Raw genomic sequence first — 24,220 nt, 5'->3', positions numbered from 1 at the left:
TCCACTCCATCATGTTCGACTGATGCCAGCTGTCAACCTTTACGCGTGTGGAAAGCACCTACAAGTCTACAGACAGACAAAGGCTTAATTCACAATCCATCGCATGACGGTCTGGCTAGCCACAGATAGAGCTTTTTTTGGCAGTACTCTCTCTGTAGTATGATGGAGAACACTCTGGAATATGATGGTGTTCTCTTGCTAAAAAGAGCTATTTTGTGGCAAAAATTCTTGGTATTGATGATGGTGTATACTCTGACCTATGACAGTGGATCTACAACTAACAAAAGAGCTCTTTTTGACAAGAGACAAACGTCCTCATAGTACGTCGCTTAAATTATGATTTTTACCTTCTTTTTTGTTTTAAACTGTATTTTTTGTGTGTTTACAAAACAAAAAACAACTAAAATCATAGAGAAAATATCCTCAGTTTTAGTCTGTCAAAAATCTTCAATAGTAGCAAAAATTGCCGATCTACAAGCTCACAACGCATCGCAATGTGAGCTTGTAGATCTGCTATTTTTGAAGAAAATGTTACCTTGTTCAATCTCGCCCAACTAATGCATATTACAATTAAAAACTAAAATGAATAAAAAATGTACTGAACCAACGAACCCCATTTAAAAACAAAACAAACTAAACAGAAAACAGGTCTAAATGAAATAAAACAAAAACTAAATGAAACAGATAATAATAAACGTGGCAACAACGTAAGGCAGAACGCATCTATAGGGCGGGACTTGTCAGTTTATCAAAAAAACATATCTGAATGTGCTTACACACACACACACACAAGGTTGAATGAGGGCAGCAGGTGCATCATGTACTGTACCGTGAGGGGAGGGTGTGCGTTTGTGTGCGTGTTTGCTCGCTTGTGTGTGTGTGTGTTTATTGGGTTAGGTCGTAAAGGCTTCCTTTACCATCCATGTGACCGTTTTAGGCGAGGCAGTCATGTGCCGTTCCCTGGTTTCAAATCGCAGCAGCCACTGTTCCTTCTATTCATCTATCAGTCCATTCATCTATCGGTCTTTCAAATCAAGTTCTTTTATATTGTGTTTATTTTGCTCTTGTGAATTGAATAGGTGTTTCCTATCAGGGAGAGATAGGTGTTTCCTGTCTATAGGTGTTTCCTTTTACACTGCCTTTCTTATTTTCTTTCTTCCTTTTTACTGAATTCAAACCTTCCTTTATAATGTGCTTCCGTTGCTTAATGTTGTTTTGAGAAAGCACAATGAATGCCCTTGTTGCTGAAATATGCAATACAAATAAACTTGCCTTGCCTAGTATGTACCCATCCAGACATTCTGTGCAGCTCAATGGCGAGAATAAGTGCAGCATGTTCATTCAGTTCTATTGAATATAGGTTTAAAGTTTAAATTAAGGTAGTCAATTTGAGAAAAAAAAAGGTCAGTCAGAATAGTCCACATTAAAGTGAGTTGGCCTTCTCTGGCAGAGAGGCAACATATACATTGGTTTGTGTTTATATTTAAAGCCTTCAGTGGAAAACTACAACCTTGCATTACAACCATGTTAGATTGGAATTATTGACCCTATTTGACACGCTCAAATGATGCCGACATCGGGATACCTGATCTAAATGCTCCAATTTCATTGGGATCTACAATAACCTATCCTTGTAGATCGGGTATTGTGGACGATTGTTCGCCTATTTTGCCTATTATTATGAAATAAATACAGTAGCGTATTAAATAGGGATGCTATGCTAGAGTTCATGTGGCTTCACAACTTCACAGTATTAGGGGCCATCTTTCAGAAATATAATATTCCATACCACTACTATGAGTGTGACAGATAGGTTTACGTACCAGCTACACCCAATAGTATTTCTTCTCTTAAGAACCTGTTTAACGGTCTAGATTAGTGGTTCTCAACCTGGGGGTCGCATCTTGCCATTAGTATGATAGGCTACTAAGATCCATAAATAATCTCACACACCTACAGCAACACCCTTCGACCCGCAAGTGAGAAACTCAAAGGCAAGTTGAGGCACAGCTGTTTACAAAGCAGGGGGGGAAATAAATTGATCAGCCCCTATGTATATGAGGTTCTTCTGACAGACGAAAGCACACACGTCAGTGGAAAAAACGAAGATGAATCATACCAGACCCGCATCACAACGATAAATCAATGGAATTTTTCAACATAAGAGGTGGAATTGCAAGGCCAACGTCAGTGGCCACAGTGCCATTGGCTACTGGAGCTGTGTGAAGAGATGCGAATATTTTTCTCTTGGCTGCATGGTTCGACTCAAGTGTAATATTACTCCCATTGTCAAAAACCCTGTTTTAGAAAATGTACCTATACCTAAAGCAATAACGATGAACTAATATAGCCATTCTATTTAATATAGTAGTCTCAGTCGATATGTGTGCACGCACGTGTTTGTTAAGTGTGCGCACACGCACCAGCATTTGTTCATTGCGTGTATGTTATTAGATTGGCGAGTCGTGAAGGAGTCTTTTTTTGGGGGGGGGGGAATCTGTAGTGTTGTAAAGGACTTTTTTTTTATCAGCTTAGAACCATAGCCAAATGAAAGCTGGCTTTTATCTCAGTTATCCAGGCTTTTATCACCTCTCGGCTGGATTTACTGTAATTCCCTGTATTTGGGGTTGACCCAGTCCACCCTTCCTCAACTACAGATGGTTCAAAATGCAAATGCAGGGAAAAGACAACACATCACCCCTGTTCTGAATGACTTGCAATGGTTGCCAGTGAAATACAGAATTGATTTTCTTTTTAAATCTTACTTTGTTTTGATAGCTCTACATGGATTAGCGCCATAATACATCACTGATCTGCACTCCACCTTCTGCCTCCATGACACTTAGCTACAGCTTTGATCTCTCAAAATAACCAACTTTTTGCCTATGACATGCCCAAAAAAGGGACACCAGGTTGAAAGTGGTTAACCACTGTAGTCAAGAAAGACCCAATGTGTGTGTGTGTGTGTGTGTGTGTGTGTGTGTGTGTGTGTGTGTGTGTGTGTGTGTGTGTGTGTGTGTGTGTGTGTGTGTCATAATTTCCAACACATCCAAACTACAGTGCAATGCTGGAGTTTTCACAACAAAACAGTGTCAGCAGCTGTGTTTTGAAAGACCTGTTTTAGGCTTTAAAACATGACACAGAGGTGTGGATAACAGCTGCAAACGTGTGTTTTTAAGTGTGGATGTGTCCTAGGTTTCAATATGTGATTTTAATCCACTTAAAACGTATATACTTAGTTGACCGGAATCCCCCAGTGGTCTACAGTACGCCCCATCCTTTTCCCCTTCTACAACATGTCTCTTGGCGGAAAATAGCTAGCTCACATACAAATAAAAGCTCACAAGCTTGTAGCTATTATTACTGATTGTTTGCCCCATCATAGGGATGCTAGGGTTCAAATGGTTAGGTGCAGCAGGCTTGTGTGTGTGTGTGTGTGTGTGTGTGTGTGTGTGTGTGTGTGTGTGTGTGTGTGTGTGTGTGTGTGTGTGTGTGTGTGTGTGTGTGTGTGTGTGTGTGTGTGTGTGTGTGTGTGTACTTTCGCTTTGTATTTCTTGGCTACTGAAGGACTTTAATTTCTCCTAAGGGATCAATGAAATGTTCTGATGTAATATATTCCAACTATGAAATCATAGTAAGATTATTGGAAACAGGAACAGCTGAACGAACAGATGTACAGTAACACGCACACACGCTCCCTGACCTTGTACATGTTCTGGAGAAAGATTCATCACTCCAACACAAACAACCATGACTAAAATTATGACCATATCACCCTGCCCTGATCACACACACGCAGTGTGTGTGTGTGTGTGTGTGTGTGTGTGTGTGTGTGTGTGTGTGTGTGTGTGTGTGTGTGTGTGTGTGTGTGTGTGTTGCTAAATAACTTTAATATCATCATTAGAGGTAAAAAGGTCAGCTCACTATTACATCAAACCCAATTCACAGAACTGTTTACATGCCTCAGTACCCAGAACCTGCACTGAGTTTGGGAAAAGGGCCTTCATGTTCTCTGCTCCCTCTGCCTGGAATTGACTACATCGTGAGTTCAGTGCCGATGCAAACCTCTTATAGTAGTTAATGTTATATTTATCTAATTAACATGACAACTCCTCAGCAACCTCCCTACCCTCGAATCTCCCCCCCCCCCCCCCCCCCGCCACATCCCAATAGTTTGCCTTTATTATGTCCTCGTCTTTCTGCGTCTTCCGTACACATATGCGTCTGTAGCAAGACGACGCTACCAGCCACCTCTGTGGCTTGGGTTCCTCCGACGACCCACAGGGACACAGGTAGATGGTTCAAACCATAGATATAAAAACCTAGCACGTCTTTTCCGGGACTTGTCAGAATCTAGTTGTATAAAAATACCCCGTTGTATTTTTATTCAACTACATTCTTCCAAGTCTCGGAAAAGACGCGCTGTGATTGGCCAGGAGTCAAGAAGCATGCCCCCTCTAATATGGCGGGCGCGATACAGACGGCCCAGATTCGGAGGAGGCGTCTACCTTTATACGTCTATGGTTCAAACCCATTTAGTGTAGAAGAGTGGCAAGATGTTACGAGCCAGAGCAGATGGACATGCTGTGTCATCATGACAGAGACTCTTGTGGGTGTTGGGTTGACCGATTTACCCTGTGTGCCATCGATTAGATGCAACAGGTGTGTCACACGCAGCTCAGTGTCTGATTAGTTTGGACTCGGGCCAGGTGTGACCGCTTAAATGAATCGGCCATCAACACCAGTGTCTTTTTAACAGCTGCCATTTTGGCGAGGTCTTTCTCACGAGACCTCAAGTGACTTTCTGGTCAAATAAGGTTTAAACAAACATTACACGCAACACGCTTTGCATAAATGTATTATTTATTTAGATTTGTGTTTCTTGGTCACTGAAACACTTCAATCAGGGGTCAAAATAAAGATCTGATGTAAACTATGAAACTTTGACAGTTTCGTAATGTGTGGATTTCCTAAGACAGAAACATTTACTAAACAAACTTGTTTCTATTACATACATATGTGGCGCCCCCTATGGGTCAAAGTGCTTTGGATTCTGCTTTCGCTAGAGACCCCTCAATACGCTATTCAAATTTGCTATGGAAAATAAAACAAATCTGTACGTTTTTTTTATGTGTTCTAAATCTTGTGAAATTTAGACAAAACCTGCAGGTGTATTTGAAGATAATTCAAAATGGTGGAAAATGTAATTAGGCAGAAATGGACATGGCATCTCTTCGAAAAAAAATGAAAAAAAGAACACAATTCCTGATGATCGATTCCAGTTGATTTGAGATATTACACGCTTATTTTCCGCAAAAAACGTGGGAAGGGGAGTGTGGATATAATATATAAATAGATGCAATTACTATACTGTGGTTGCATTTCTAGCAACCACACAGTAATTATAGTAAGACTGGAAACAGGATCTCTCACACTCGCACACACACACACACACACACACACACACACACACACACACACACACACACACACACACACACACACACACACACACACACACACACACACACACACACACACACACACACACACACACACACACACACACACACACGTGCTTGCTGACCTTATCCATGTTCTGTCCTTTCAGGAGACAGATACTGTACATCACTCCAATGTTATATCACACACACACACATCCATCCATGGCTAAAATTATAACCATGTCACCCTGACCTAACACACAGACTTCATTATTCTGTCTGGTAACATGTTGATTAATTATGAATGTCTCTAGGCCCGTCACAATTATTACATTATCACCTGATCGCAAATATTTGAGATAACTGCAATTAGTTGAAAAATGTTCATACATCCTATATCAGGGGTCTTCAACAGGGGGTCCTCAGAGTTAATACAGGTGGTCTGCCAAATCTTTGTGTGATATGATTTTTTTTTTTTTCGTTTTTACATTAACCACTTGAACCCTAGCATCCCTTTTTCTGAGAAGAACTTTAGCCAAAAATAGCAGATCTACAAGCTCACAACGCCTCGCGCTTAATAGTATTCAATTATTAAATATATGGTCCGTTTTGGCCATAGTACATCATTAATATTATTGGCACCGGTCATTGTCATTCATTTATTTCAAGTTGTCATGTAGATCTGTGTGAGTTTCAACAACTTGGGATGCCCAAAAAGGAGGCAAAAAGGCTGGCAAAGTATTGTGCCGTCTCTTCTATAATTGGCAGACGCTGTTACTTATACCCATAGAGCATGGGTTCCCAAACTTTTCAGCCCGCGACCCCAAAATAAGGCGGAAATTGACTCGCGACCCCACCTAAACCTGGAGGTCATTTATGCACATAAACTTCCACGTTCGGTGCGCATTTGTAATGTGTTAAAATGGTAAAATGTACCATTTGTGATCATTTTAGATGGTATTTCATCCATTATGTTGAATAAAAGGTTGACCCCAAGTGGGGTCGCGACCCCTACTTTGGGAACCCCTGCCATAGAGTACTGAGTGATATGCTTATTATATCATCAAGACATATGCCATGATTTTGTGACTGTAACCTTACCCCATTAAGACCTGGAACTGTGTCATTTTTAGATTTGAGCTAAAAAGCATTATTTTACACTTTGGATATTCAAAAATAGCAGAATTACAAGCGAAAAAGTGTGCAAATCTTTGAATAGATATATTTTTAAAGCGAACATTTTTAACTAAAATCTTTGCTTCTGTGGGGTCCCTGGAACACAATATTTTGATGGGGGTCTGCGGCCAAATACATATCATTTTGGGGGTCCTTGACATGAAAAAGATTGAGCACCACCGATATAGAAACATAGGTTTTTCAGAATACTGTTGGGATTTAGGAGACATGTAGAATCGGCTTCAGGTCTTAATGGGTTAACTGTACCTTAACATTTGCGTCCATGTACGCTCTCCGTTATGTGGACACGTGGAATACATTGTAAAAAATGTGTGTGTTTTCTGATCAGCGAGTTGTTGAATAACTTCAATATCATCCTTACACTCAACACATAAAAACATATTTATGCGTGTGTGTGTGCAAGAACTGTACGGATGTATACACACGCATGTATGTGTGTGAGCGTGTGACTCGTCATCACATGCGGATGAAGTCAGTTCTTCTTTTAGCTGCTCTGAACTTTAAGACCTTTCAGCCCTGCCTAGAGTATGTGTGTGTGTGTGTGTGTGTGTGTGTGTGTGTGTGTGTGTGTGTCTCTCCACACGTTTGTGTTTAGTTGGATCCAAGAAGCAGCGCTGCCTCTTAGTGGTCAACTGAGATAGGAGCTGTATTTATAAATGGTAATAGGCTCTATGCACAGCAGTCCTATTATCACTTCCTTCCCAGGTGTTACCAATGATACTAATGAAGACTCTGTTCCATTTAGTGTAGCACAGTGGTTTCCACGACAACCCATAACTCTGAGAGTGTACAAATGGAACCAAATGGACCCTTACGGGTCCATTTGGTTCCATTTGTACACTCTCAGAGTTACACACCTGTAAGGGGCCATTTGGAAGCCCATGAGGGTCCCTGGACCCCAACTGTAGACCCACTGGTGTAACAGAGTGTTTCCAGTGGGCCAACATGCACAATATCAGCACCCTGACTCTGTTTGAACAGAGCCTTCATTAGTATCATTGGTAACACCTGTGAATGTCTTCATAATATGGCTGCTGTGAATAGAGCCTATGCTAAATGGACTTGGCATTTATCTAGCATTTTCCAACCCTTCAAAGCGCTTTACAATGTACTTCACATTCACACACCGATGGCAGAGAAAACCCTGGAAGGCACCGACCTGCTCTTCAGTGTTTTGCTCCAGGACACTTTGACACACACACAGCCAGGAGGAGCCGGGGATCGAACCTGGAACCTTCGGATTCCAAGGCGGCCACCGTACCTCCCTGTCCGCACCTCACTGTCGCCCCCGGTTGCACGACAAAGTAAATAAGTAAATTATTTTGTGTGTGTGTGTGTGTGTGTGTGTGTGTGTGTGTGTGTGTGTGTGTGTGTGTGTGTGTGTGTGTGTGTATACTAAAAAAAACTGATCAAACATTGGATCAAACAACTTGTCAAATAATATTTATCTGTGGAACCGAGTCAAACTAAATGTAACGCCTCAACTCCTACATTACAAGTGCTTGTCAGGGTGGGGGATCACGGCCTGAAAAGGTTGAGAACCACTGGCCTACAAGTATAGTCGCTTCTCTTGGGCTTGTTTTCATAGACCTGGTTGCTTATTTTCCCGCAACCCTGGCATACGCGTGCGTTGAGTGCGGTACCTGCTGCAGAGTGTCATTCTCCTCCATGTATTTCCTGGCAGCGTCAGAAGCACTTTCCGCTTGTTTCTTAAAAGCCTCGTTGGACGCCATCGACTGTGCCTGCTGGGACAGTAGCGTTGCTAGGCGACGCAACAACCTGATAGACAGACAGACAGATGGAAAGGGACAGAAACATCAGTTAACAGAGATAGTCTAGAGTCCTCGTCCATTAGACCTGGAACACCTACAGTATAAGTAGTTATACCTTTCAGTTTCAAAAAGGTATAACTAAGGTATAACCGTTTCAAACATTTTTTAGTTTTTCAGAAAACTTGGGTCAGGATTTAGAAGGCGTCGGTGGTGGTTGTACTGGTCAGCTCCCAGTACAACCACAGTCTTCTATTGGCGTACTGGTCAGCTCGCAGTACAACCACAGTCTTCTATTGGCGTACTGGTCAGCTCCCAGTACAACAACAGAAGACTGGTTGTACCGGTCAGCTCCCAGTGACCAACAGTGTAAGACTGTGGTTGTACCGGGCAACTTCCAGTTACGACAGTATAAGACTGTGGCTGTCCTGGTTAACTTCCAGTTACAACAGTAGAAGACTGTGGCTGTCCTGGTTAACTTCCAGTTACAACAGTAGAAGACTGTGGCTGTCCTGGTTAACTTCCAGTTACAACAGTAGAAGACTGTGGCTGTCCTGGTTAACTTCCAGTTACAACAGTAGAAGACTGTGGTTGTACTGGTCAGCTCAGAGGCAGACTTACATGGGATCAAAGCATGCGTATGTCATTATATATTATACCTATACTTATACTTCATGCAAAATCAATTACAATGGTGCCAACATTTGTCAAAAACATATACGTCAAAGGATCTATTGCTTGGATGCATATTATAGACATGATGCAAATTCAACGGATTTTTATTTCCTTTCAATTGACGCATTTAGAGCTGAATTATTAGTTCCCTCTGCGTGTTTGCCATTAGTGCAAAGTGTGGCCACACTTTCGCCTATTGGGCTTTCATGCCAACTCCAATGTCCCGCTATTAGTTATTATTGACCACATCAGGTGAACGCAGTTCATCTGATGAGGATACAGTATGGATGAAATCTAGCCGTGTCCATATTATAACTACGATGTAGGACAGTGGATATGGACTCCCCTCAATAATCAATAAAGCTCTGATAAAACATTATCAGATATTGGCAGATTCCAGCATAATCTTTTTACCTCGCTAAAGGGTGAGTAATTCTTCAGTAGAAAAGGCTTATATAATATCCGTTCCAAGTTGTATTAGCCTTTGGTCGTGAAGTTAAACTTTGCAAACTAACTTAATAGTCTCATTACATGTGAGAGTTGGCCATTTACTTTATAAACGTTCAGCGAGCGGCTCCATCGCGTGAGGGACTACTCGCTGATCTACAAGTTGTCAAGTTGGTGCGTCCCGCCACGTTGTAAGCTTGTAGATCTGTCAAGTTTTAGGAGTGATGAGGTTTTTTGTGTATGACGTTAGATGTTTCCGGTTGCCTTTAATGGTGTTAAATGGGTCGTGGATGATCTACTCGGGAGAGCACTCGTGACTTTCAGACAGAAATGAGATACATCTCTGATCCGCACCTATCAAGGCTCCCTTTCGTGAACCGCACGTCAGATTGTGCTTAGAGAAAATACACACCCCTTTAGACATTTAATTTCCACACCATTTACGAACAGCTTAGTGAATGAGGCCCAATAATTCTTTCCATTTCCATTCGTACTGTAAAATACTTCTCTATTTAGAGACATCTGTCTGTATGACTGGGTAAGAGCTAGAGAGAGAGAGAGAATGTGTGTGTGTGTGTGTGTGTGTGTGTGTGTGTGTGTGTGTGTGTGTGTGTGTGTGTGTGTGTGTGTGTGTGTGTGTGTGTGTGTGTGTGTGTGTGTGTATAAGCCCATGTGATGTTGATGGTGGTGAGTGTGAGTGTGTCCAAGTAAGTGAGTGTGAGTATGCCATTCTGTCTGGCTATGCCTGGAACTCGATGTATGTATCCCGTGTGTGTGTGTGCACGGTACGTGCACTGACCACAGCACAGAATGTCATTCACTCAGCCAGGCCTTCCTGCTTGTGTGTGTGTCTGTGTGTGTGTGTGTGTGTGTGTGTGTGTGTGTGTGTGTGTGTGTGTGTGTGTGTGTGTGTGTGTGTGTGTGTGTGTGTGTGTGTGTGTGTGTGTGTGTGTGTGTGTGTGTGCACGCTCCTGACATAAACCACAAAATGAGTGTCCCCAATTAGATGGTATTGACATTTCATATGGTTAGGGCAGTTGTTCTCAAACTCTTTTAATTTCAAAGAGCCCCTTAACTCTGACAGTGAACAAATGGTACCATTCTGTTCACTCTCAGAGTTACAGGGTTGTAAGGGTCCAATTGGTTACGATCAATAACCCATTAAGACCTAGAACGCATCTGTGTCACTTTAGATTTCTTTGGCTATTCAAAAATAGCAGATCTACAAGCTCATAGCGCGGCACTTTTGAAAAATCTTGAACATTTTTTCTTAGATTTTTTTCAAAAAACTGTTATGATTTAGAAAGCATTTTTAAGAATCGCCTCAGGCCTCAATGGGATAATTTAGCTGGGGACCCTCTGGATCCCCCTCAAGTCCGGTAATCAGTTGGTCACCCACCTACGTGACCCAAGTGTCGCCGAGGATGATGACTCTTCACCACATGAATCCTAAGCCCTATTCCGGTGGCGGACATTATAGCCGATCTACATGCTCACAATGCGCCGCTTTGCAGCGCTTGTTTTTGGGCGAAGAGATTTGGTGTAGAGGGGAGTGTGCCTAGTATAGTCCCCCAGGGGGCTGGATTTTAACCACTTTATTTTACACTTTGGATATTCAAAAATAGCAGATCTACAAGCTCATAGCGCATCAATTCGTGCCACGCTATGAGCTTGTAGATCTGCTATTTTTGAAAAATCTTGAAAATGTCTGCACATCTTTTATATATTTTTAAAGCAAACATTTTTCACTTAAATCTTTGATTCTGGGGGCCCTGGAATTAAATATTGGGGGTCCGTGGCCAAAAAACATATCATTTTGGGGGTCCTTGACATGAAAAGGTTTGAGAACCACCGATATAGAAACATACGTTTTTCAGATAAACTGATTTAGAAGACATTTGTAGAATCGGCCTCAGGTCGAGCTCCCCACCCGAGTCCTCGTCTGAGCAAGCCATCTGCTGGGTGAATGTATAGGGTGTGTGTGTGTGTGTGTGTGTGTGTGTGTGTGTGCGTGTGTGTGCGTGTGTGTGTGACTGTGTACTCACAGGCAGAGCAGCAGAGCGAAGCCAGCGATGTACTCGTTCCTCTGGGCTCTGAACAGCTTCATGTGAATGTGCTCGATGGCCACGGGGTTGTTGGTCAGGTCCACCTTCTCCGGGACGCTGTACTTGCGCACCTCCCGGAACGCATCTGAAACACCACACCACTAAAATCACCGTCTTCTCAACGCCAACCCCAAGGGGGTCCTTGACGAGGTTCCAGGGGGTCTCCAGCTAAATGAGTGATAACTCTTACGGGGGTATTTAACTCTGAGAGTTTGCACTCTGAGAGATACATTAAAAAAAAAGGTAGGGTAAGGGATCTTTTTTGGTTAAAACAAAATGGGTTTTGTTAAAAGGTCGACGTTATTTAATCTTGCTTTAGAGTGAAACCATTATTTTATACTTTGGCTATTCAAAAATAGCAGATCTAGAAGCTCATAGCGCGGCACCAAGTGCCGCGCTATGAGCTCGTAGATCTGCTATTTTAGAAAAATCTTGTAAATGTGTGCAAATCTCTGAATATATATATTATTTAAAGCGAACATTTTTCACTAAAATCTTTGCTTCTGGGGGGTCCCTGGAACAAAATATTTTAAGATGGGGGTCCGTGGCCAAATACATATAATTTCGGGGGTCCTTGACATGAAAACGTTTGAGAACCACTGATATCATAGCAACATGAGTGTTTCAGAAAACTGTGAGGATTTAGAAGACATTTGTAGAATCGCAGAATCTCAGGTCTTAATGGGTTATTAAACAGAAAATACATTTTCAGGTAGGTGATACAATTTGTGGAATGAACACACACGCACCTATAAGGAGGAACACCAGTATAGCGATGGCGACCATGAACGAAGTGTTGCCATACCATGCGATGGTCTGAATCAGCCGAGACTTGAAGAGCTTATTCCATCTGAAACACCACACACACACACACACACACACACACAAACACACACACACACACACACACAATTACAACAGTAATAATAACAATACACTAACACACAACAACAAATATAATACAATATGCACACTATGTTAACACAACTGTGAGGTTGTACATTGAGCTATGCAGCATTAGTATGTATGTAGCTCTATTAGACAGGTACATGGCTCCACCTAGTGGCCAAACCCCTGAACAATCATCAGACAGGAGATCAGGAGGCTGGAGAGACGTATTGCTCAAAGCTGATCAGATAAATTGCATTTCCTTGCATTTATTTAGTCCTCAGTCTCTTGTTTTGTATAAACTAGACATACATGTAGTATGTGAAATGAATCAATATTGAGCAACTGCTTGTGCCTATTCCTCACTGAAAATGTCAACAGAAAAGTGTTTGTGTTGAACAGTACAGATGAAATAGAGATAAGTTTCCAGACAGCATTCGAGTTAGCGTGAGCTTTAAGTTTAGCACTCCCCTATGCAGAGGGCTGGACTTCTCTAAGGCGTCCAGCTACAAAACGCAATAAAGTGAGTAGAGTCAAGAGGAGTCGAGTTGAGCCTGTTCTACATGCAATGGAAAAAAGGGCACCCGCTAAACAGTGTTGATTTTGACAGCAAATTTTGATTTAGTTTTAGGCTGGAGAGACTAAATGGAATAAAATTCCATTTAGTTTTAGTCATATTTGAGTCATCTGAAATGTTTTAGTTTTTGTCTAGTTTTAGTCGACTAAATATCATGATTTTAGTCGACCAAAAGTGTATGTTGGCGGTGCCTTGATGGCGTCGTAATGGCTGATTTTACACTTGGTGGCATGCTGAAAATAGACGATCTACAAGCTCACAACACGTCGTGAGCTTGTAGATCTGCTATTTTCAGAGCGCAACCAGACATAAAATGACTTGTCTTTTAGTTCTACTGGATCTCTTCTCCACTCGTCCCTCACTAACATTTTAGTCTAGTTTTTAATTGTCAATACATTTAGTCTTAGTTTTAGTCATCGTAGCTTAGTTTTTATTTAGTTTTCGTGAGTGAAAAAAGGTAGTCGACGAACGTCACCAGACTTTTTCGTAATAGTTTTAGTTGACGAAATCAACACTGCCGCTAAAACAGCAGCGTCTGCTCCTGCTCAACTAAAAGTGGGTGTTTCCACTTAATCAGAGTACTGAGGTTTGGAGTTTGGACCGTTCACTGGGTAGTCATGAGATCTGACGCTAAATTAATCTAATCAGTCATTTAGACTAGAGCCCGATCACTGCCAGATGTTTGGGTCTGATGGGGTTTCCCCATTTAGGATAGAAAATCAGTCAACATCGTCACATCACAGGTGTAACAAAGTGGGTGAAATTCAAATATATTATGTACATAATATACCGTATATATACATACGTATAAATGTATGTGCATATAGCATGAGAAAGAAGCAGGAATGTACAGGTTAGAAGTCTGTCCTAGAGTCCTGGATTACCAATGCTTTGTCAAGCAGTGCATTTTTTTAAATCAATTTGAAAACCTTAGATTTGATTAAAGTGTCTATTTGAGAACATTTTTACTTTTAAGCAAAATAAATAAACCCCACCAAAAAGTTAACCCAGCAATGGCCAGCATCACTCTTGTCATGAGAACGACGTCACAGCGTTAATGAGAGAGCAACAGATCATTTTAAACGCTGGCATATTAACCCTATTTGTAACTATACCTTTCAAGACGGGAACCCCTTTTGGGGTTGTTGTTGCTATGTAAAAAAATATATATTTGAAGTTTTTCAGAAAACTTGGGTCAGGATTTAGAAGGCGTTATTATACCGGTAATCAGTCTCATGTCTAAATGGGTTAAAAAGGTGAAAAGTACCTCTTGTATGTAATATTGCATTCTCAATCATAAACAATAATTGTAAAAATTCTGAAAATAGACAAGACAGACACAGTACTGACCTCTTTGGTGAGATGAATGGAATGCAGAGCAGCAGAACACAGAAGACTTCAGCGTAGAGGAACGTGGCCACCGCCGTCCACTGCAGACTCATTGTGACAGATCTACAACAAAAACATAGCACTGTATGTTAATCAACAATCTCTACCGCCGTCCACTGCAGACTCATTGTGACAGATCTACAACAAAAACATAGCACTGTATGTTAATAAACGATCTCTACTGCTGTCCACTGCAAACTCCTGTCTACTGCTAGGGTTACGGCTTCCTATGGACAGGCCCCATTCTATGAGAAAATAGATGGTTGCTATGTGACACCGTCTCATGATGCTGCAAAAGAACTTCCTCCGGGTGAATGACTTAACAAGAGTTTTATATGGACCATCATCAGACTTAATCTGTATGCTTTTAACTAACTCTTAGATATACTGTAGTACCACAGTAGTAGACCCATCCTGGCCTCTCTTGTTGCCCGATATGTTTTATAATGTATTTGATGATGAATTGAGTCATTTATTTCGTCCGAGAAATTCCTTTCATGAGAAAGTCTGTCAACAATCCCTTCACCATTTCTACATCTTGTCTTCTTGTCTAACTATTGTATCACATTTATTTTATGCTCTGACTCTACCTTTTCCATATTTTATTAACTATTGCCTGTACTGAATCCAATTGTCCCGTTTCTTCTTTTTATGTCTTTTCTTGAACAGATCTGTTTTATGGCGTCTTTTACAGTACGTCGTTTTATCTGTGTTGTTGCTTGTGTCTTTATGGTCTTATTCTGTTATCTGTCAAGTACTACGCAAACTTGTTTTGAAAAGTCCTTCGCAAATGAAGTTTCTTATTAATCATTGTCTCCTTGGAGATAAGAGTCAGGTCTTGGGGGTAGAGGGCTGATTAAACTAGCTGTCCCAAGGACTTTATACATTATGAGTGTCTGGCCATTTACAGACAAGAGTACCCAGGCTTTGGGATGATCAGGACAAACACATAGCTGTACAGGACATTGATTATTTGTGTAAGTTATGACTCCTGAACCAATAACGGCCCAGTACCCAATTTCTACACGCTCCTAATTAATTTGTTTGAAGTCACACAATGTCACCGCTGGCTAATAGGCTCTATACACAGCAGCCATATTAACACTTCCTTCACAGGTGTTACCAATGATACTAATGAAGGCTCTGTTCCATTTAGTGTAGCACAGTGGTTTCCACGACCCCCATAACTATGAGAGTGTACAAATGGAACCAAATGGACCCTTACGGGTCCATTTTACCCTTACGGTAAGTTACACACCCATAAGGGGCCATTTGGAAGCCCATGAGGGTCCCTGGACCGCAACTTTAGACCCACTGGTGTAGCAGTGTGTTTCCAGTGAGCCAACATGCACAATATCAGCACCCTGACTCTGTTTGACCAGAATGGAACAGAGCCTTCATTAGTATCATTGGCAACACCTGTGCATTTCTTCACACTATGGGTCAATCCACACATGAGCGTACGCTGACGGCAAACGCTACGCTACCCTACGCTAGCCCCGTCCACTCCAATGTTAAGTTAAAAACCGGAAAGACCGTCCCGAGTTGCTTCCGGAAAAGCACATCCGAGTTCCGCTCTGGTAAACGATCACCCGGAAGTGATAGGCACCAACTAGTCTCGCGTCACCAGACAACTATTCCACAATCTCTGAATGCTAAAATAGAGTCTGGGACTACACTTCCCGAAAGCTGTGTAACGGAAGTTGTTCAGACCGGAAAAACATTCGACCAATCACGACGCGGTGCCCGCGGACCTGTAGTCCTAGTGGAAACAGAACCGAGGCGGAAGCATAGTCATAGGAGCGGTAGATTCATGTTATTTGTGCGAGGATTGTTTATCACAGAAAACTGAGAAAGGTATCATGGAATTAACGCCGAAAAAACTGTGAAAGAAGACACTAGTAGACATAAACGATATTTATGAGATTCGTTGATTCCAGTCGGACTCATTTGCGCCACTGCACAATGCTGAAACGGACGTGGGTAGGGGAGGGGCATCCGCTTTCCCCTTACACATGATCAGAGCTTCCGAGTCCCAGACTGTATGTCGGAAACATTTGTAAATTGTGGGAGGCAACAGTCTGGTGACGCGAGACTAGGCACCAACCAATAGGACAGATACTTCCTGTGTTCTCTCCAGTGGGTGTGTTTATCTCTTGTAGTTTCCTTACAGGGGAAATGCAAGGCAGACGTTCCAGCACAAACACAACAACACATGCACTCTATTTCAATAAATGTAAACGTCCTTATTTATTTGTGGTGAATGGCCTGAATACTTTGCACTGTTTAGTTGTTCCCTTATGAATAGCTTATGTGAGCACAATAAAGAATAGAATATTAATACATTAAATTACTATCCAAAATACATTATAATGAGCATTACGAGGACCAGTTATATATAGATAAGATACAATATCATATTATAATGAGCATAATAAAGAATAGCAGAATAATAAATTAAATTACTATCCAAAATAAATGACAAGTTTCTTTTTATTAATTCTACAGTTTCACGCACAAACGTGGGCTACAAAAAACGAAACATCTCTGTGCTTTATTGTCATAAATTCCACTCTTCTACCGTATGAATCTGTCAATCATATTTATTAATTCACACGTATGTCTGTATTTATTGGTTTGTTGATGTGGGCAACGAGTCTCCTTTTAGTTTGTTTAAATGTGTTTTCTTTACTGCTTGTCAGAATTAACTTACTTGTTAACTATGGTATTCCCTTATGCCAGGGGTCTTCAACGTTTTTAGGCCAAGGACCCCCTAGCTGAGAGAGAGATGAAGCAGGGACCCCATCTATATTGTATAAAATTGTGTTTAAGATAAACTTTTGCTGCTCTTTTTTCTCTCTACACGTTGTGAGCTTGTAGATCGGCTATTTTTGGCTAAAGTTCTCCTCAGAAAAGGGACGCTAGGGTTCAAGTGGTTAAAGTAAAAAAGAAAATCATTTCACACAAAGATTTGACGGACCCCCTGTAGTAACTCTGAAGACCCCCTAGGGGTAAAAAAAACAAAACAAAAAAACGTGCATGTTTTATTTTACCTTATTTATATATTTTATGCTCCAATTGTAGCATAAAATATATAAGTAAGGTAAAATAAAACGTAAACATTAACTGCTATTCAGCAGCACTTTGTAACTCATGTTTTGAAAAGTGCTATATAAATAAAGTTATTATTTTATTATTATGTAGCCTACTTAAACCCTCTATTCTCACTAAAAACAGACCTACTTTTCTTGGACGCTTTTTACTGTCAACACCAAATCTCTCTGCAAAAAATAGCAGATCTACAAGCTCACAACGCGTCGCGCTGTGAAGCTTGTAGATCGGCTATTTTTGGCTCATGTTCCCCCGATGCTGGGGTTCATGTGGTTAATACTATTCATAATAATGTAATGGTGTTTTAATTTTGTCAAGGCACCTTGACATAAAATATTGATATTATCCATTGATATGAAAACATTAGCTAATGTTTTCATATCACTTGATAATATTAATATTTTATATTGCACGTGCATAATGTTTTTATGATGAGTAGTGTTATTCCTCTGTCCTCACTTGTACAAATAGCACTAGTCCAAGGACTACACTTCCTGAAAGACGGCGCTGCCCACCAGCTGCTCAAAGCTCCGGAAGTTATCAAAGTAACGTCGGATCCGGAACAAGGCCTAGCGTCACGTAGCGTAGCGTTTGCCGTCAGAGTACGCTCATGTGGGGATTGACCCAGTGACTGCTGTGAATCCACCAGTTTCCTAGGCTTGTGTTTTCCACTTCCTGTCGGATTTCATTGGATATCATTAGTCATCTGACCGGTTTCATTGGATTTCATTGGATCAAAAGACAGGAAGTGGAACACAGTGAAAAGCCTAGGAAACCTGTGGATAGAGCCTATCGATCCTTACCCTGACCTAACCACATACCTAAACTCAACCTGAACTCATGCTGGATCCACTTGCCTCCCGCTGCCTGCGCAGTTCAGGAAACACTAAAATACTTTTATTGCCCCAATGTTCTGATTTGTTCCGACACATTTGTAATGGATTTAAAAGATCTAACAGACAACCGTGCACATTGTTTTTTTCAACCCCCTTACTTGTGCGTTTCCATTCATTTTATGCAAATAACTTTGTAACATACTGTATGATCAATATACGCATTAACATATCCCGTTTTAAACACATTGCCAATACAGGTACATTTTAAAATACTTAATGTATTCAACTTCCTTTGGTTGCTGCAGCTGTCATATTCCATAGTCTAGCCTTTGGATTTAAGTGGTTATTGACTGAACATTCAAGTATTAATCAATTAATCAATTATCAATCAATTATGTGTAGGATTTCTACAATGCTGTGTCATGCAGTCCATGCAATGCAGTGCAGGCAACTGCTGTGTCATTCAAACCAGTGAAGGCTTCACTACCATGGTGAGGAAAACTCTTGGTCTAGGTGCTACTGGAGGGGGTTGCACATGCCTGCCTAGGCCTATCATAATTATTACATAGTCGCCTAATCGCAATTATTTGAGGTATTCATAATTATGTTAAAATAATTCATACAGCACATTTTGAAAATGATTCAGAAATAGTGTATGTGCTATTTCCACTATTGTGTAACATATTTTGAGTATAAAATATTAATATGGCGTATTTTGGCCGTAATACAAGGAAGGCATTATAGATGTTTTTGTACATTATTGTTTATTATTGTTGGTATCGGTTATTGTCAGTCATTTCTTTGTGTATTTAAGTTTTTTTGTCATATCTGCCAAGTGCAACTTTGTTTACAAGGCCTAAAAGCCCCACAACTAAATAGTTAATCGCAATTATTTGAGTGACAATTAATCGTCAAGAAAAATGTCCTAATCATGACAGCCCTATGCCTGCCCTGTTCACGCATTATATGGAATTTCATACTTCAAGAACTAAGCCAAATATCTCATTAGCGACAGTGATCGTTCATCCCCAGCTCACGCCGTCTTGTGAGGGTATATAGGGTGTGTGCCGGGTCGGTGTCACGTACATGATGGAAAACCTGTTTAGTCTTGGTGCTGAGTCTGACCAATAGCTCTATGCACAGCAGCCATATTGGGAATGAATTGGGCCCCTTCCTTCACAGGTGTTACCAATGATACTAATTAAGGCTCTGTTCCATTTAGTGTGGCATAGTGGTTGTCTTATTTTCAAGGACCTCCATAACTCTGAGAGTGTACAAATGGAACCAAATTGCATTTGGTTCCATTTGTACACTCTCAGAGTTACACACCCACCATAAGTGGCCATTTGGGAACCAAAATAGAGTGTTTCTAGTGAGCCATCATGCACAATATCAGCACCCTGACCAGAATGGAACAGAGCCTTCATTAGTCATTGGTAACACCTGTGAAGGAAGTAAGAAGAGGCCGAATTTCCTGAGGGCTTCCCCAAATTATTTTGGGGGGGTACCCAGATGATTAGCTTAATGTGCAACATTGTTTTCTCACTCAGCAGTAAACAAACCAACATACAGTAGAAGTGTATACAGGGTATCTGCACATTTCTAAAGTTACAATTTAATGACTTTTAAGACGTTTTCTTATTTAATGGTCAAATATTCTGTGAGAAAGAGGCAAACAATGTGAAAATAGCCAATCTACGAGCTCACAACGTTTCTGTGAGCTTGCAGTTTGGCTATTTCCACAATATTTATCTGTGGAACCGAGTCAAACTAAATGAAATGCCTATAATTTCAAGTGCTTGTCAGAGTGGGTACAAAGATCAGGGGGGGGGGGGGGGGGGTCACGGCCTGAAATGTTTGGGAAGTCTTGGCCTAGAGTAAGACTACAGATGGACAACATACTGTCCGGGGCCAGACCAGGCTCCTGGAACATCTCAATCTGACCTGTGACTTGACTTCCTCAGAGGAAAACAAAACGACCCCTGAAAAAAATCTACTCCAAATATTGGCAATTAATATAAACAGTTTGAGTCCATACCTGCATTCCACTGATAGGCAACTGTACTCAAATGGTAAATACAGGTATATCCATATTTGATGGTGTCTCATCAGTGACCTAATTAAGTGCTGCATATAAGACAACTGTGCAGATATAAATTAAATCTGTAGGCTACTTTAAAAGTTGATAATGCATTGGAAGTGGATTGTTTTATGTAAGTTATCTTTTCATTGTGACCTCAGAGTACACCAGAATGAGACATACAGCTCTCTGAGCTCTGTATACAAAAAGGCAGCATTTTGTGTCTACCAAATCCTTGCAGTTTTAAGATAGGTCAGCACTATGTGTTTCAAGTTTCAGCCTTTCGCTCACTTTATCCGAGTCACTAAGGACCTCTGGGGGGAAACAAATTACAGAAATTGCCCACTGGCCTGGACTGGTCTGGTGAAATCCCTGGAATGTTGTCAAAAGATTTGCAAGCATGAAAAACAAGACTGTGTAATGTGTCATATACTGTATCACACATACATCAGCATTCATGCGAGACGTGCAAAGGGCCTGCTTCCTCAAAGTATATATGTTATTATTTTTTAATCTTCAATGGTATGGCCCTTGCCGTGTTGATAAAGGCCCATGGATTCCAGATTCAGTTTTTTAATTTTATCATGTGACAAATTTAAATCTTTTAATCTTGAATCCAATGGCCTTTATCAACACCACCAGGGTACAACTGTCTTGTGAATGATCATGCCGCAATTAATTAGAAATGGTGACTCGAATTAGAATCTTACCAGTAGGACAGATTTAGAAGCTGATGCGTTGTTAGCTTAAGAAGATCTGTTCTAGTCTGTTCTAATTTAGTATAAATTAGTAACCACCCCTCCCCACCAGGCTTCTGGTTTCCATTCCATTCTGAACCAGTGTCATCCGGTCTAAAGCCCGCCCACTCCAAAAACCTACACTCAAAAAATTCCACGCACACATGCATGCACGCACACAAACCGTTTCCGTATCCGGTACACACCGGATATGCACCCTTACAAAGTGAATTGATCTCGGTCAAATAAATTGGCTTATCGAGGCTGACTAAAACATTCCTGAACGAATTAAAATGTAACTTTGCAAAAATCACCAATTTATGATAAACAATGTGAACCATATAGTACACTAAACTGACATTAAGTTACACCACATATTACGCAGCTAACCAGCTAGCGGAAGCTAACGACATGCATGGGATTAAAAAGCAGAATGTTAGCAGATTAAAAGCACATTGTTTAAGGTGTTTAAAGTGTTTAAACTCACGTTGAAGAAGAATAAAACACAGAAACAGAATACAACGAGGAAGTTGTGGGACGTCACGCAGCTCACGCTTCAAGACGCTGTTGTTTTGGCGTTTTGACAAAGCTGACACTGTACACTGTGTACACTTCCTTCTTCCGCTGACGTAATGCCAGCTCATCCCTCATCCGGGCATTTCATTGGACAGTGGAGAGCGGCGGTGGGTTGTGTCATTGGCCGGGGAGATTCCAGCCATGGATCACACGACGGTCGTCTGTCACGGCCGTCATGGATGAACTTCAACCCAGTGTTTGCACTTTTTCTCTTTTTGGCCCGCATATCTACATAAACGTTCATATTTCAAATATAAAGTGCTTACCCCATGGCCACGGATGTTGCAATTATGTACGGGCGCTCAAACGTACCTGTATTTTCAATAATGTTCAATAAAAAGCATTTTAATCCGATCATTGGCCATTTATACGTATTTCCTCCATAAGCTTTCAACTACGTGACCCTATCGGTTGGGAGGTGCATTGCACTCTGATACATAATATATATTATGAAAACATGGCCACCAATCGGATTAAAATGCCTTTTAATTAATAATAAGGAATACACGGGTACTTTTGAGAGCCCGAACACAATTGTATCCTTTGTGGCCATAAGGTAAGCACTTTATATTTGAAATTCAAACGTTTATTTGGATGTACAAGCCAAAGGAGAAAAAGTGCAAACACCAGGTTGAAGTTCATCCATGACTGTCACGATATTATGACGCTCAGATGTTTCAGGGCTAGGGAGATTCGAGATTAAATATAGAATTCTTTACATGATAATACTCATATAAATGTACACTGGTACCAGAGTCAAATAGATTGGTAGTCTCTTCTACATTGTAGCGATAATAAATGTTTAAAGAATAGCAATGACGTAGCCGGTAAAATAAAAAGGTTTAGAGATACCTTTGTAATTGTGATAGCAGTCTGAAACCCAGTATTTTGTTGAATAAAGCAGATTGTTGTCTTTCCCTGGATTGCAAATTAGTCCCTAAACCAATCCGACCCATTTTTTAACCCAGATTTGAGGGCCAATTTGGCAATTTCTTTATAGCACTGAGCTGAACAGCTTTATTGATTGATTGATTGAATACTTTATTAGCAGTTTGCCCGCACCCAAAAAAAGCACAGGAAAGTACAGTTAAATACAAGGTCTGCTAAAAGGATTTTAAACCCAAGAAAGCCTATGGCTTGTCTCCATTGGGGTCCTTGGTACTCATTCAAACATTTAATGACAGACAAATATACACACTACTAGCAAAACATCATATAGCCACTCTGTTCACTAGACCACTACTGTTGGTTGGTTGACTAGAGTTCATGCCATGTATGCCAATGTTGCACTTTGCATACATGTCTGCTAAATACCTCCATTGTAAACAGTAGAGATTGAATAGGTGTATTATATGCACACAGCCAGTGTGCAGGTGCCACTACATCTATACAGTAGACATAAAAACATTAATGATCTTCACATGTAGGCTAAAATGCTTTTTTATGTTTCTGTTAAGTAAATAACTTGAGGTACGGTCCACATCACGACAACACTCAATATTATCTAACCAATAAGACATGCCAAAACACAGACTTGTAATGAAGCATGTCTTCTGTTATGAAACTGTTTGTATTCAATATGATGTCCTGCATTCAATCTCATTTTATGAAAGAAATTCAAATGAAACCTGTGATGTTTAATAGTTTAAAGTTAAAGCTTTCCCTGACCTTCTGGGAGTTTTTATGTAATCTTTTCATTGTGACCTCAGAGTACACCAGAATACAGCTGTAAAAAGCAAAAAGTCAGCATTTTGTGTGTACCAAATCCATGCAGTTTTAATTATGTCAGCACTATGTTTCAAGTTTCAGTAGCCGATCTACAGGCTCACACTGAGCTTGTAGATCGGCTATTTTCGGGAAAAGTGGTTTGGTGTAGAAGGAAATAAAGAGTAGACCCAGTACCGAGCCAAAGGTTAAGTTTACTTATTACTGAGGGATTAAGTGGTTAATGTCTGAAATAAAGAAAAAAACATTAACTGACTCAACACTGGTGATAGTGCTGTCAAACAAGTCTATATAAAGCTATATGAAATCAATGAAAAGGTTTAATCTGCAACACAATTTTATACAATAGTGGGGGGTCCCTGCTTCATCTCTCTCTCAGCTAAGGGGTCCTTGGCCTGAAAAACGTTGAAGACCCCTGCCGTAAGACAATAGACATAATAATGAAAGAAAACATGATCTTCTTCACATGACCTTCTGGGAGTTCACAGAATTCTTCAGAGATGAAAAAAAGTCTTCAGCCTAACAGCACTGATATGACTCACAAGTCGCAACTTTGTTTTTATAATACAATTTAAATACACATATTGCCTATTATAATACTCTATCACATGACGTGTTGTTAGCTTGAATATGTGTTCTTTTCAGCAAGCAACAACATAGTGTG

General features: G+C 40.7%; 1 protein-coding gene across 2 annotated transcripts in view; it reads right to left on the bottom strand.

Moving 5' to 3' along the window:
• bcap31 (B cell receptor associated protein 31) overlaps window positions 1-21,853 on the bottom strand; it is a 30,380-nt gene extending 8,527 nt beyond the window's left edge. For both annotated transcript variants that reach the window (XR_014601695.1, XM_084069660.1), the window contains exons 1-5: window positions 21,743-21,853; window positions 14,453-14,554; window positions 12,387-12,487; window positions 11,578-11,722; window positions 8,285-8,420 (exon numbers count right to left, since the gene is read on the bottom strand). Coding sequence is in view for 1 of the 2 variants with exons in the window: in XM_084069660.1 (XP_083925786.1) it covers window positions 8,285-8,420; window positions 11,578-11,722; window positions 12,387-12,487; window positions 14,453-14,544 (474 nt within the window). In the remaining variant the exon portion in view is untranslated. The remainder of the gene's footprint in view (window positions 1-8,284; window positions 8,421-11,577; window positions 11,723-12,386; window positions 12,488-14,452; window positions 14,555-21,742) is intronic.
• Window positions 21,854-24,220: the final 2,367 nt, after the last annotated feature.

This window comes from Gymnoscopelus microlampas (genome assembly GCF_963454915.1).
Source record: "Gymnoscopelus microlampas genome assembly, chromosome: 10".
NCBI lineage: Eukaryota > Metazoa > Chordata > Actinopteri > Myctophiformes > Myctophidae > Gymnoscopelus > Gymnoscopelus microlampas.
This window is presented reverse-complemented; position numbering and strand designations above follow the sequence as displayed.